The sequence below is a fragment of the Opisthocomus hoazin genome, chromosome 5 (genome assembly GCF_030867145.1).
Source record: "Opisthocomus hoazin isolate bOpiHoa1 chromosome 5, bOpiHoa1.hap1, whole genome shotgun sequence".
Taxonomy (NCBI): Eukaryota; Metazoa; Chordata; class Aves; order Opisthocomiformes; family Opisthocomidae; genus Opisthocomus; species Opisthocomus hoazin.
In genome coordinates, this window is record NC_134418.1 from 45,592,928 (window position 1) to 45,605,974 (window position 13,047).

Here is a 13,047-nt window from a genome sequence, read left to right on the forward strand (position 1 = left end):
CTTTCCTCTTAACAACTGTCTCATCAAGAGTCAAAGGTAAAGAAAGTCATTAATTTACCGCACACATTTTGAAATCTTGAATTTAACTGGTTTACAAACAGCAGAAAGATAAGACGCTGCACATTGCTCATTCCCTTGCACAGTTATTAGAAAGCAGCTATAAATATTCAGCATACTGTTTCATACTACTTTGTGAAGAAAGATTAATATATAGGATTGCATTTAATAAAAACACATCAGCAAAACTGTTCATCCCCAAGAGCAGTGTTTATCTATGCCCAAATACCAAGACATTTCTTAAACACAGCTCAAGCTATGGCCCTTGACAAACTCATACTATTTCACCTACACTGACACAGTGGAAAGAGGAAAATTTATACAGAAAAAGAGAATAAGGTACAGCAGTACACCAGGTAGTCCTGTATCAGTACATACCACTTCATACCAGGCAAGGTGGGAGAACGGCCTTCTAGCATACAGCGTGCAATACTCATATCACTAAGCGACACTAGAGCACTTGTACAGAGATAAAAGAGAAATGGGTACAGCCCACAGCTTAGCAACAGGGTTAGTATTAAAGCCTTGGTGAGAAACAGGAAGAAAAGCAATTAGAAAAATTAAGATATGAAAACTAACAAAATACAAACTGTACAACTCTACCCACAATTAGTTGTGCAGGTGTGATGCATGACAATATTGAAAACCTATATTCAAATCCCAGATTAAATGTAATTTTCAAAGCTTGCTTTTCTATTTGTATTTAATACCTCAACACCTGCAACTTTCAAAGCTTATTTGTAATTCTCTGGAGAACTATGGTATAACACACAATTGCATCTTTGCTATTCCAATGGATTCACTAAAAAAACAACTGAACTTATCTCAATAAAACATATTTAAAGATTTTCTTACTTGTACATAAGAGAAAGGGCACTTATTTCTACTTGTCCAACCCATTCCTGTATTGAAAATACAAAAGAAAATTAAGTTCTAACAAACACATAATTATTACACTTCCTCACATGTAGATCGAGAGAAGCAAGAAATCATTGTCGAAAATAAATACATCAACACTGAGTCCGCAGTTCAGCTGAAACTTTGATTACATTTGAAGTTTTTTTTGAACTAACAATAACTATTCCAGTAAGGTGGCTAAGGGGTACAAGCTAGGAGGATTTTTTTCCCAAAATTAGAAATAGATCTGTATGAAAACTGAGAGAACTAAAAACAATCACATAAATGCAGATCTATCATTAAAGAGTATGATTTTGATAGGTGAGATAGTGTGGGGTTGTTTTTTTTTTTCTTTTGTTAAACTTCAGCAACCAGCAGTCTAGCTTTTCAAAAGCGATTTTTGAAAAAAATGAGAGATTTACCAAGTGCTTTTAAAAATGTTACTCTCTACCTTCAAAACTGCCTGGTTTTGTGGGTCTTTGGCTATAGATAAAGTGGAAGAAGAACCTTGAGGCTTAACTCTCTTGCCTAAAACACAGATAACTTCCATATAAATATCCTGACAGTCTTGTCAACTGCTCCAACACAAAGCAGGCAGCCCACTTCCACACAGCCAAAATAAACTTGTGATACTTGTATTTCTCATGCAAGCAGCTGTGTATCGATACCTGAAGAAAGACCAAAAATATGCCCTTTAAACAGCAAAATGTAAGTAAACCCATAACCCAGACTGAAATCATAGAAAAGTGAAAGTTGGTGCTTCCATTACCAGCCTAACTGCTGTACTGTGCTCCAGTATCATGTGACCTGGGTTTTTTGGGGTCTTTTTTTTTTTTTTTACTTTTCAAGGTAGGGGAGGTACTGTTCTTTTGGTTTTTGGTTTTTTTTTTTCCTACGTTTTTTAAAAAATTCGTACTAAATTAAAAACAATTCTAAGTTTGGGCAGGAATTTGTAGTAGTCTGATATTAATATTTTTTTAAAGTCTCCTGACAATTTTGAAATATAGAATGTAATAAGCTACTGTACTATTTTTCAAAAATATTTTTTTAAACACTAGCAGACATGTATGAAAGACATTTTCTGTACACACCGTGCAGTGCTATAAACTATCTACATTGGTGTAATTCAGTGCAGCATAAGTTCTACTGGAAAATGGCATGATTTACCATTTATCATAGCATATAACCTTGGGATTTGACTAACAAAGCTTTGAAATTAAAAATCCCGGAATAAACAAAGCAAGACCGAAGCAGAATAGGCCAATACCCACTTTTTTCCCCCCCTTCCACCATTCATTTTGGAAACTGAAATAAAGAACCATCTGGGTTAGCCATTCTAACTACGGATGCTGTAGGCATTGGGGGAGGGGGGAATAATCATGCTTTATTGAATTTTCTCCTCATAGAAATTAAAAGTTTATGCATAAATGCTTAAAAAAAAATGTAACATATTTTGCAATGTTGCACTAGATAGTCCTCTCCCCCCACCCCCATCTTACACAAATTGCTAACTCCCTCATAAAAGTACTAAAATTAAGTTGAGGGGGAGGAACAATAATTTCACTTCAAATCAGTATCTTTGTAAGAGCCTGCGGTTACTGTTCGTAATCCCTTACATCAGTAACTGTCTTTTCATAACCTAAACTTTTAAGCCTTTATTCAAGGCTGTCTTCAAGAAAAAGCTAGCCACACTATGTTTGTTGGCATTTGCAGAAGCTAGAAATGTTTGGATACAACTTTGAAGAACAACAGCTTTAAATCAAGACACAAAAAAACCTCTTGAAATCATTCCACAATACACGCATAAAAGTATATATTCACATAATTCAAAGACCTCTTAAGCTCAAAAACATTTGTGAGGAAAAAATATCCAATTACCCACCAATTTCAACAAAAGTACTGCTTTCTATTATAAATCAAGTTTAACATACCTGTGGATTTTCCAAACATTTTAAATACTCTTCAAATGGCCCCTCTATGAACTGTATTTAGAAAAAAAAACAACGTAATAATCAGTTATTTTTGTTAGTGTCGCACATGGAATCCCCAGTCTATAACCCACTGTACCAATGGGAAGGTACCATTGGAAATTTAAGATTATCCTGCCCTCAAAGAGCTTACAATCTAAGTATAAAGTGATGCAGAGATGAGGGAATAAGTGGTCAAACACATAGGTCTGCATTCCAGAAAATAACCACATAACCAGCTTTTGGAGTCATCACACAATCCAAAACAATACAAACAAGAAAAACCCCAAAAGAAATCTAGGAGCCAAATGAGAAATCTGAAAGAAAGCAAAGATACTGTCAAGTAGATGTTTATGGGCATTTCATCCCAGGCATGCATGGCATCACTGGAGAGAGCATGTATGGGCTTATTCAAGTACCTTGTTAAAAGAAATGGAAGACACATTTCTTTAGTACCCATAGATAGACAAATCATACAGCACTTTCTCCTCTTTTCTGTATCACTTCTAACAAACTGTTTTTACTTCCAGTGAAAGGATGCAAACAATTGGGCGACACATAAGTGCCAGGCTGCCAGTGCCTCCTTAACATGCACGAAGAGGCCAAATTCACATTTGTCAAGGACCGAGAAAGATGCTGCAGTAATTGAGACACATTGACTTCAAAGGGGTACAGTCATGCTGACCAACAGAGAGGCTGCATTTAAAAGATGCTATTTAGACAGAACCTGCTTGATTTAGTTAAAGATCCACAGAGGTCCAAATGAAGAATTCCCATTATGAACTTAAGCCACAAGCAGGATGGCCTCTTTACCCACAGCGATTAAGAAACAAGCTCGTAAGGAAAATTGAGCAGAGTACCGAACCATAGAATCATTTAGGTTGGAATACATCTTTAAGACCATCAAGTCCAACTGTAAACCTCACACTGCCAGGTCCACCACTAAACCATGTCCCTAAGTGCCACATCTACATAACCTTTAAATACCTGCAGGGAGGGTGACTCCACCACCTCCCTGGGCAGCTGGTTCCAATGCTTGATAACCCTCCCTGTGAAGAAACTTTTCCTAATGTCCAATCTAAACATCCCCTGGCACAACTTGATGCCATTTCCTCTCGTCCTATCACTTGTTACTTGGCACAACAGATTAACCCCCACCTCACTACAACCTCCTTTCAGGCAGTTGCAGAGGGCAGTAAGGTCCCCCCCTCAGCCTCCTCCAGGCTACGCAACCCCAGTTCCCTCAGCTGTTCCTCGTAAAACTTGTTCTCTAGACCCTTCACCAGTGTCGTTGCCCTTCTCTGGACACAATGCAACACCTCAATGTCTTTCTTGTAGTGAGGGACCCAAAACTGAACACAGTACTCAGGGTGCAGCCTCACCAGTGCCGAGTACAGAGACACGATCACCTCCCTACTCCTGCTGGCCACACTATTCCTGATACAAGCCAGGATGCCGTTGGCCGCCTTGGCCACCTGGGCACACCGCTGGCTCATGTTCAGCCAGCTGTCAACCAACACCCCAAGGTCCTTTTCTGCTGGGCAGCTTTCCAGCCACTCCTCCCCAAGCCTGTAGCGTTACATGGGGTTGTTGTGACCCAAGTCCAGGACCCAGCATTTGGCCTTGTTGAACCTCATACAGTTGGCCTCAGCCCATCAATCCAGCCTGTCCAGACCCCTCTGCAGAGCCTTCCTACCCTCAAGCAGATCGACACTCCCACCCAGCTTGGTGTCATCTGCAAATTTACTGAGGGAGCACTCAATCCCCTCATCCAGATCACTGATAAAGATTTTAAACAGAACTGGCCCCAAAACTGAGCCCTGGGGAACACCACTTGTGACTGGCCACCAACTGGATTTAACTCATTCACCACAATTCCGTGGGCTCAGCCACCCAGACAATTTTTTACCCAACGAAGAATAGACCCATCCAAGCCATGAGTAGCCAGTTTCTCCAGGAGAATTTTTTGGGAAACAGTGTCAAAGGCTTTACTAAAGTCCAGGTAGACAACAGCCACAGCCTTTCCCTCATCCACTAAGCAGGTTACCTTGTCACAGAAGCAGATTAAGTTAGTCAAGCAGGACCTGACTAGTGAGATTAACAGTTCTGCTTTAGCCATGTTGAACCTGGCTGGACAGTGCTGTTCATGAGAAGAATCTAAAAGTCTGGCCAAAATTTTTAATTTAGACAGAAGCAATCAGGTATGAAGTTAAAAGGTGGATCAGTAAAACATGATCATAGACAGCAGTTGTTTTGTGTGATGAAATTAAATGACCTAATGCACAGAGAAAGAAAGCAAGGGCATCTCACAGAAAACCGAAGAGATAAAAAAAGAGAATGAAGACAAGACTGCAGCAGAGACAACACTTCAAGAAAGGATAAGTATGAATATGAAAATGAAGATGGTGTTTACACACAGTCACCTGAAACATTGGTTATAGCAGTATCAATGGAACGAAAGAGACAGAAATCCAAGCTGAAATGGTTACAATAGAGGAACTTCAATGACTACCACCAGTACATGTCAACAGAGCCTAACTATTAAGAAGGCAGATGAGTAAACAGCTGAACTAAGAGACTACGGAAAGAGACATTTGTTGATTGTGCTGTTTTGGGTTTTTGTAAGAGACATAAGTTAACAGTGCTATATTCCAGATGGAAAACACAAAGTATAGTAAGAGATACAGGGAGCAAAGGAGATCAGCAGAGCTGAAGTGAAGTACCTGAGGGAGAAAGAACCCTAGGAAATGAGAAGAGATACAAAACACCTCAACCTTGTACATGAAACACCTATTCTGAAAAATGACAAGAAACTTTTATAAGAGACCTTTCAGAAAGATAGCAAAGATGGATAGAGGAGAGGTCATACCACTTGGATTAAGCATAAGAAAATAAATAGAACAGTGAGACTGGGAGTTTGGAGGAGAGAGACCAAGACAGTAAAACTAGCTAGGGCTGACAAAGCAGCTACCGAGCTGAAAAGATGCCAGAAACTGGGGAGGGGAAACGACATACATTTAGAGGCAAAAAGGGTCATGGTGTTTCCAAAAACTACACAACGCAACAAGAAAACAGAAGTAGAGAAGCAGATATTCAAGTGAGTAGGGCAATTCTGGAAAGAAAATTATTAAAAAGTCAGCAGTGAAAAAATAAAAAAAGAAAGGAGAGAGCTCTAAGAGTTGGTAAGTCCTCAGATGGACTGGAAACAAACAAACAAACAGTCCTGGAAAACGGAAACAGTCAAGTCAGAGCTGCATTCTCCCAGGGAGAGTCACTGTATTTTATGTCATTCATTCTTGACAACTTCCACATTACAAGTGACCAGTCACATTTCAGCATAGGCTACTTTGTCAGAAATTACAGCAAACACATACACTCTTATTCCCACTTTCCTCCTCTTCCCTATGCCCATGTGCATCTAAAAACAGCCTTTTTATTTTGGGTCCAGGTACATTTAGAACAGAGAGATAGACGAGTAATAATCCTCTAGTAACAAATGCTTACACATACTCCTGTTTGGCTGTCCTGGAAATCAGCTAAATGGTATATACACTAGAACACATACAAGTGCAACAGAAGCGCCATTATTTATTATTGTTCTTCTAAAATAAAGAAAAGAAGGATTCTCTAATGTTAACACTGATGGCATTGGCCACATATAGATCAATGTCACAATATTTTATGTCCACAGTTGATGAAGACCTTCATTACAAATGTTTAGAAAAAAAACCTACCATGTCAATGCATAATAAATTGTAGACCCTGAAACAAATTTCACTAATCTCATCAGTCAATTCCCTTCTATATTGCAAAATCAATTAAATAGCACAATAACAACACTTCATTAAAATAAGCGTGATACTAAAATAAAATCCTGCTTTCGGTAGCTCCACTACAGACTATTAAAGCTTCAGAATGCTTGTTTTTTAATGAGCAATAATATCTCTTCCCACCCCACTTCCCTCCAGTCTAAGCAGTACACAGGTCTTTCTCCAGGCTTATGAAAATGAGTTACTACCACACGTGCCAATTAACATAAAGAGCACTCACTTTAAAAAGCATCAACGAGTATACAGCTATGATGAATACTGTCACAAACAGTATAATATACCTTAGAAAAGCAGAAGGAATAAAGCAACATTTTTAAAATGCTCATAAAAAAACCAAAAATACTTACTGCTTCAAACTTCTCCCTGTTTTTCCGAAGATAGTCTACACAAGCCATCCTAACATCAATATGCCGAGACTGAGAGTATAACACCTACAAAGAGAGAAAGAGAAGCATGTGACACCAGTTCTTAGGAGTTTTGATGACAGCTCACAAATAATTAATGACTGTTGTCTAAATAAAAGCTTGGAAAAACTCTAGTTTTATTTTTAAGAATATTTAAAAATGCATATTCACTCAGTAACAACATCTTTATGCAGGTGAAACCTCAATTACTTAAATCGAAAATTAAGTAACTGTAGAATTCACAGATTAACTAAATTCAAACATTCAATTTTATGAGGATTTACTGAGCAAAATGAATAGCATTTGTTGTCACTCTTTAACTGACTCCTTTGTAAAGGACTTCAGTTAACTGAAGAAGTAAATCACTGCAGGAGCGGATGAGGAAATCAGCTACCAACAAGCACTCGTTCAAATGAAATCCAGCCAAATCTAAGAGAGAGCAGATTTACTTTCTCTCGACTTTAAGAGGTGTACATCTGTTGCCCAAATACTGATGTGGAAGCCATGAATTCAGATCCCAATATGACACCTGCGTTCTACTGCCTGTTCAAATCTCTATTGGACAAATACGACTTTCATCATAGGTTCAGAGTTATCTCTAATGTGACTTTGCCTCCCTCCTCACTGCAACGTAGGGAAGTTCCAGTAAACTTAACTTGCAGTCTCTCTTGCAATCCTTACACACTACCCTCAACTTCAAACTTTTCCAAATTCAGATCAGTTCAGTCTTTCTGCACAAGGAGTACAGAAATTAGGCCAAATTTGAAAAAAAGGTGAACTGTGTATAATGAGCACAGGAATCTGGGCTCCCACAATGAGAAGCACCAGAGCTCCCACTGCTGTTTGTTTGTATTCAAGACAAGATGACGCTGTCACTTTTTTCCTTTAACAGTAACACTGAAATGGGGGAGGGGAATTCAACAGGAAGAACTGAAATTACTCACTTTCTCTGATTTTATAGTAAACTAATTAACAAAACTAAGAACAAGGTTTTTCAACTCTTCCCACGAAATTTCGCTTCCTAAGTAGTCTCATGCGAAGGGGTTGTACCCAAATGTTGAAAGCTTACACTGAAAAAAGCTCTGAGCAGGCAGTGGCAGGTCAAAACAGGTAACAGTTTCTTGATGACAGAAGGCGGCTGTACACACAGCACTCCTCTCGCCCCACAAGACAGAACTTCCCATCCCCACCCCTGGGACACGACTGCGCACCCTTAACCGACGCTTGTCTGCACCGTAACACAAATCATCACCCACTCGAGAGCCACTGCCCACGCCTCCGCGCCAAGTAGCTTCGCTTATGTCGGCGGTTACCTGCTCGGCCACAGCCCTGAAGAGACAGGACCCATCCTTGGCGACTCTCTTTCGGTACAAGCCCTGGGATCGCAGGTAGCAGTCCATCGCGGCGTCCCCGCCGCCGCCCTGAGGACTCCGCTCCCCGCCGGCGGGCCGGCCCGCCGCCTCCATGTTTACCGCTTCGCGCCGGGGAGAGCCGCCGCGCCGCGCCTAGCCCCACATGGCACGGCAAGCCCACCGAGCGGCCCGGGGGCCGGGGGAAGGCAGCGGCAGCGGGCCCGGGAGGAGAGCGTCGGCGCCTCGGCACCGGAGGCGGCAGCGGCAAGACAAGCAGCTGGGCTCACGTTATCCACTGGCATGTGGGAATCGCGGAGGGAAACTGCCAAGTTTTACTCCCCGGCCTGGACCTCCGGCTCCGTAAAACCCGTCGTTTCTAGGCTTCTCTCGAGGGCCGGGCAGCGGCTCCCGGACGCCGCTCCGGCGGGGCCCCGCTCCGGCTTCTCCCCCGGGGCGGCGATTCGCGGCGGGCTCCGCAGCCCGGGCGCGCAGCCGGCCTGCCCGGCGGAACACAAAAGAGAAAGGACATGTGCGGCCGCCGCCGGGCCCCGAGGGGAGGGGACGGGACGGGACGCGGCGAGGCGGGACGGGCGCGGGGAGGCGTCACCGGGCGCTGGTCTTCACTTTCGGCCCGGGCGCTGCTGGGAGCGGTAGTCCCGGAGGAGGAGGAGGAGGAGGAGGAGGAGGAGGAAGCGGCCGGACAGGGCTCGGCTGTCAGCCCCGCACCCCGTCGGGCTCGTTTCGCTCCGTCACAGCTTTTCGGTTTGGTAACTAACGCCGGGATGTCGGACACCTGGACCACAGATAGGTGGGGTTTGTGGGTCCGGTTTCTGGCTGTTCTGGGGTTCCCCTGCCCCCCCTCCCACCAGCTTAGACTGTAAGATTATTTTTGAAATCCATCCACCTGCAGGAAAGAAGATAGAAATAAAACTGGGGTAGCAAAAGGAGGCTTAACTAAAAAAAAGATTTAAAAAATACTTTTAACGTACTGCTTTTTCTGTATGCACCACTCTCAGTGGTAAGAAGCAGCAAACATTTCCATTACAATCACATGACTAAGTTTTGCTTGGCACTGTAAACAGGCTTTAGAAGATTTTGGTGCACAAAATGGGACAAGAAAGGAAGCCTTCCGAACATGCAAGGCTTTTTGTACTGTGGTTGTGTGACTTACCTAGGAGCAAGAGCTACAAAGCTCTCAGCAGCACTTGCAAAAAATAAAACGCTATCAGTTACTTCTCAGCTTAAAATAACCCTTTTAGATGCAAGAAAGAGAGGCAAAGACAGAAGAAACAAAAACCCTGATTTTTACTTTTGGCCAACAGGAGTAAGACTAGGGAGGGCTGTGACTTGAGCTGAGATCTGTGTATAATAGTAACTGATCAAATAAGCAGAAGTTCATGAGCCAGGCTGAGTCAGGAGAAAGTGCTCTAGTGGCTCTGTACAAGCAGTATCGAGCCCCCTTTTCCTAACAGAAGCCCAGGTTTGCCAGAAAGGAGTTGGTCTACTGGAAACAAAAGCAAGTTCTCGGGGATCTCTGTTGACAAGGAGAATAAAAACTGAGACGCGTGAAAGTAAAACCCTAACGGCATCTGAACCTTCAAGGCACACAGAGCTGGTTAGGCAGCGTGGCAATGTTTGAGACGAGGTGCATGAGGTAAAAATACTAGCGAGGGGCTGGAGCGAAAGCTCAAACTTCTCACCAGAAGATGGGAAAAGTCATCTGTTAAGACTGAACTATAAACAGTCGCTACCACCAACTCGGCTACCATATTCACTAAAGAAACCCAAGACTAGCAGAGTCCTGCATGTGAGAGGTGTAGACAGAAGTGATTTCACAAGATGCTTTTGAGACCTACCGAACTAGTGTTCAGTTACGGAGTTTCTTAGGAATATTCCATTTTTCCTCACCTTATTTGTCAGAGACAGAACTACCTTCTAACATGTTCACAAATTTGTCTTCCCTCATGTTTGAGCCTTCTGTCATTGTGATTTTAAAGGCCAGTTAGGGGAAGGGCAAACGCCCTTCATCACATCAGACTCAAGAACGCCTGTACACTCGAGGTCATCCAGTACGTGGCAGAATGTAAATTTAGTTCTGATAAGTGAATACATTGAGAAAATTAAAGAACTCATAGCTGTCTCATAGTTGTCAGTTGCCTAAAAGCCTGCTCTTTTTGCAACCAGCTCCTGAAGTCAATCAGGCAATGGTGACTCACAGATTTTTTTTCCAAGTACTACTATACAAGAAGTAATCTATTTCTAAAAAGGTGAAGTTCTCACTGAAAAAATCCAACCTGTACACACACAGTTTCTACAGCACAAAGAGAAATGCAGCCAAGAAAGCGAATGGTATCCTGGGACGCATCAAGAGGAATATGGCCAGCAGGTCGAGGGAGGTTCTCCTCCCCCTCTACTCTGCCCTAATGAGGCCCCATCTGGAGTACTGTGTCCAGTTCTGGGCTCCCCACTTCAAGAAAGATGAGGAGCTACTGGAAAGAGTCCAGCGGAGGGCTACGAGGATGATGAGGGGTCTGGAGCATCTCTCCTATGAGGAAAGACTGAGGGAACTTGGCTTGTTTAGCCTGAAGAGAAGGCTGAGAGGGACCTTATAAATGCTTACAAATATCTGTAGGGTAGGTGTCAGGAGGATGGGGCCAGACTCTTTTCAGTGGTGCCCAGTGACAGGACAAGGGGCAATGGGCACAAACTGAAGCACAGGAAGTTCCAGCTGAACATGAGGAAGAACTTCTTCCTTCCGAGGGTGACAGAGCACTGGAACCGGCTGCCCAGGGAGGCTGTGGAGTCTCCTTCTCTGGAGATACTCAAGACCTGCCTGGACAAGGTCCTGTGCAGCCTGCTGTAGGTAACCCTGCTTCGGCAGGAGGGTTGGACTAGATGACCCACAGAGGTCTCTTCCAACCCCAAACATTCTGTGGTTCTGTGAAAGACATCTGAAACACCTCAACATTGAAATAAATGCTCCATCGAAGTAAGAATAGCCAAATTATAATTTACAAGTTATTACAGATGTTCTAATTAGCAAGCAGCTTTATTAACACTTTCAGGCAGCACTTCTACCCCAAGCAGCAGCTCCAGCCAGCAGTTCCTCCTCTGCACCAGCCCCTACACAAGCACTTGTGCTGCCCATACACTGAACCAGCTCAGGAAGATGACTCAAGCTAAAATATATATATAAAACAACCAACTTTATTTTTAAACTAGGATTAGTTTTGTGATTCGGTTCACGGCCCACCTGGGCCAGCAAAGGGGAGATGGGGCAGCGGCTGGGGGTGGGGGGCTGCCTTTGCTCATGGAACGGCAGCCCCGGGGAGCAGAGGCCAGTTTCCGCCCAACTCCACGCCCGCTCTCTCCCGCTTCACCAGAAGCCTCCGCCCAGCCTACGAGCCTGGCCCGGGCGACCCGGCGGCAGGCGGCCGGGCAGGGGCGGCCCCTCGGCCTGCAGCCCGGCGGCCTCCGGGCGCAGGAGCGGACCCACGAGGGCCCCGCCCCTCTCCGCGCGGGCACACGAGCCGCCGCCGGGGGCGCGGGGCCAGGCTCCCCGCCCGGAGGGGCCGCGCCGCAGCGCGCACACTCTCCCCAGCGGCTCGGTACTTACCCCTCCTCCTCCTCTCCTCCCGCCGGGCAACGGCTGCAGTGGCGGCAGCGGCACCGCCCCCTCCTCGCCTCGCCGCGACCCCGCGGCGGCGCAGACACTTCAATCTCCCGCGGCGGCCGCTCTGCTCGCGTCGCTCCCCGATGATGCGGCCGCTGCCAGCCCCGTCCCGGTCTCGCCCTCCCGCCTCGCCGCCTCTCATCACTCTTCGCCGCACGGCTCCCCCTCCGCCCGCTGTTGGTTTGTCCCATCGGCCACACCTGCGCGGGCTGCTGCGGCTCGCACCATTTACCACACAGGGGAGGAAAGAGGCGGTCGGGGAGAATGCCGGGGAGCTGTAGGAGGGAGCGGCGTTTAGCGCGGGGCTGGGCCTCTGGGCTTCATCGCTGGGCGGTTTTAAGGAGCCGGATGGGGAAGAGGCGAGCGGCCGTCGCCTTGCGTCCCCACCCTTAGAGGGCACGCAGTGGTACAGCCCGGCGAGCGTCTCCCCAGCCGCCGCGAAGTGTGCGTGGGGGGGTTCTCAGCCCGCCTCATACCCGCGGGGCCGTGGGGGCTCTCGCCGCCTCCAGCCGTGCGGCCTAGCTGGCAGCCCCCCCGGCTGTCGGGTGCCACGGGAAGCGTTTTTAAGAGTTTTTCTGACAGGTAATTTTTGTAATGAGTTAAGGGCCCGGAAGCGCAGGTGTGGGACCGGAGAGGCTGGAGCTGGCGGGCACGCGGGCCGCAGCGGTGCCCTCGGTGGGTCCGTGCCGCTGCGGTGACAGGCGGCGCGCGGGAGTGCTGGGACCGGCGTGGATAAACGCGTGGAATGGCTGCAAGTCGGTCGTGGGCAGGCTGTGACCAGACTGAGCCAGTGTCAATTCAAATTGGATTCCCCCCTCTCCCCCCCTCCCCCCCCCCCCGCCCCGACTAAATGCGTATTCAGGCGAG

The 13,047-nt window shown here is 45.6% G+C and overlaps 1 protein-coding gene across 7 annotated transcripts in view; it reads right to left on the minus strand.

The window, feature by feature from the left end:
* OTUD4 (OTU deubiquitinase 4) overlaps nt 1-12,287 on the minus strand; it is a 37,591-nt gene extending 25,304 nt beyond the window's left edge. For 5 of the 7 annotated variants that reach the window (XM_075421050.1, XM_075421052.1, XM_075421051.1 and 2 more), the window contains exons 1-5: nt 12,124-12,287; nt 8,469-9,411; nt 7,099-7,182; nt 2,886-2,936; nt 913-959 (exon numbers count right to left, since the gene is read on the minus strand). In XM_075421050.1, the coding sequence (XP_075277165.1) occupies nt 913-959; nt 2,886-2,936; nt 7,099-7,182; nt 8,469-8,621 (335 nt within the window). In that variant the 5' untranslated portion in view covers nt 8,622-9,411; nt 12,124-12,287. Of the gene's footprint in view, nt 1-435; nt 873-912; nt 960-2,885; nt 2,937-7,098; nt 7,183-8,468; nt 9,412-12,123 lie in introns of those variants that run through there. The other 2 variants (XM_075421049.1, XM_075421053.1) reach the window with 2 other exon arrangements.
* Between the last annotated feature and the right edge of the window lie 760 nt (nt 12,288-13,047).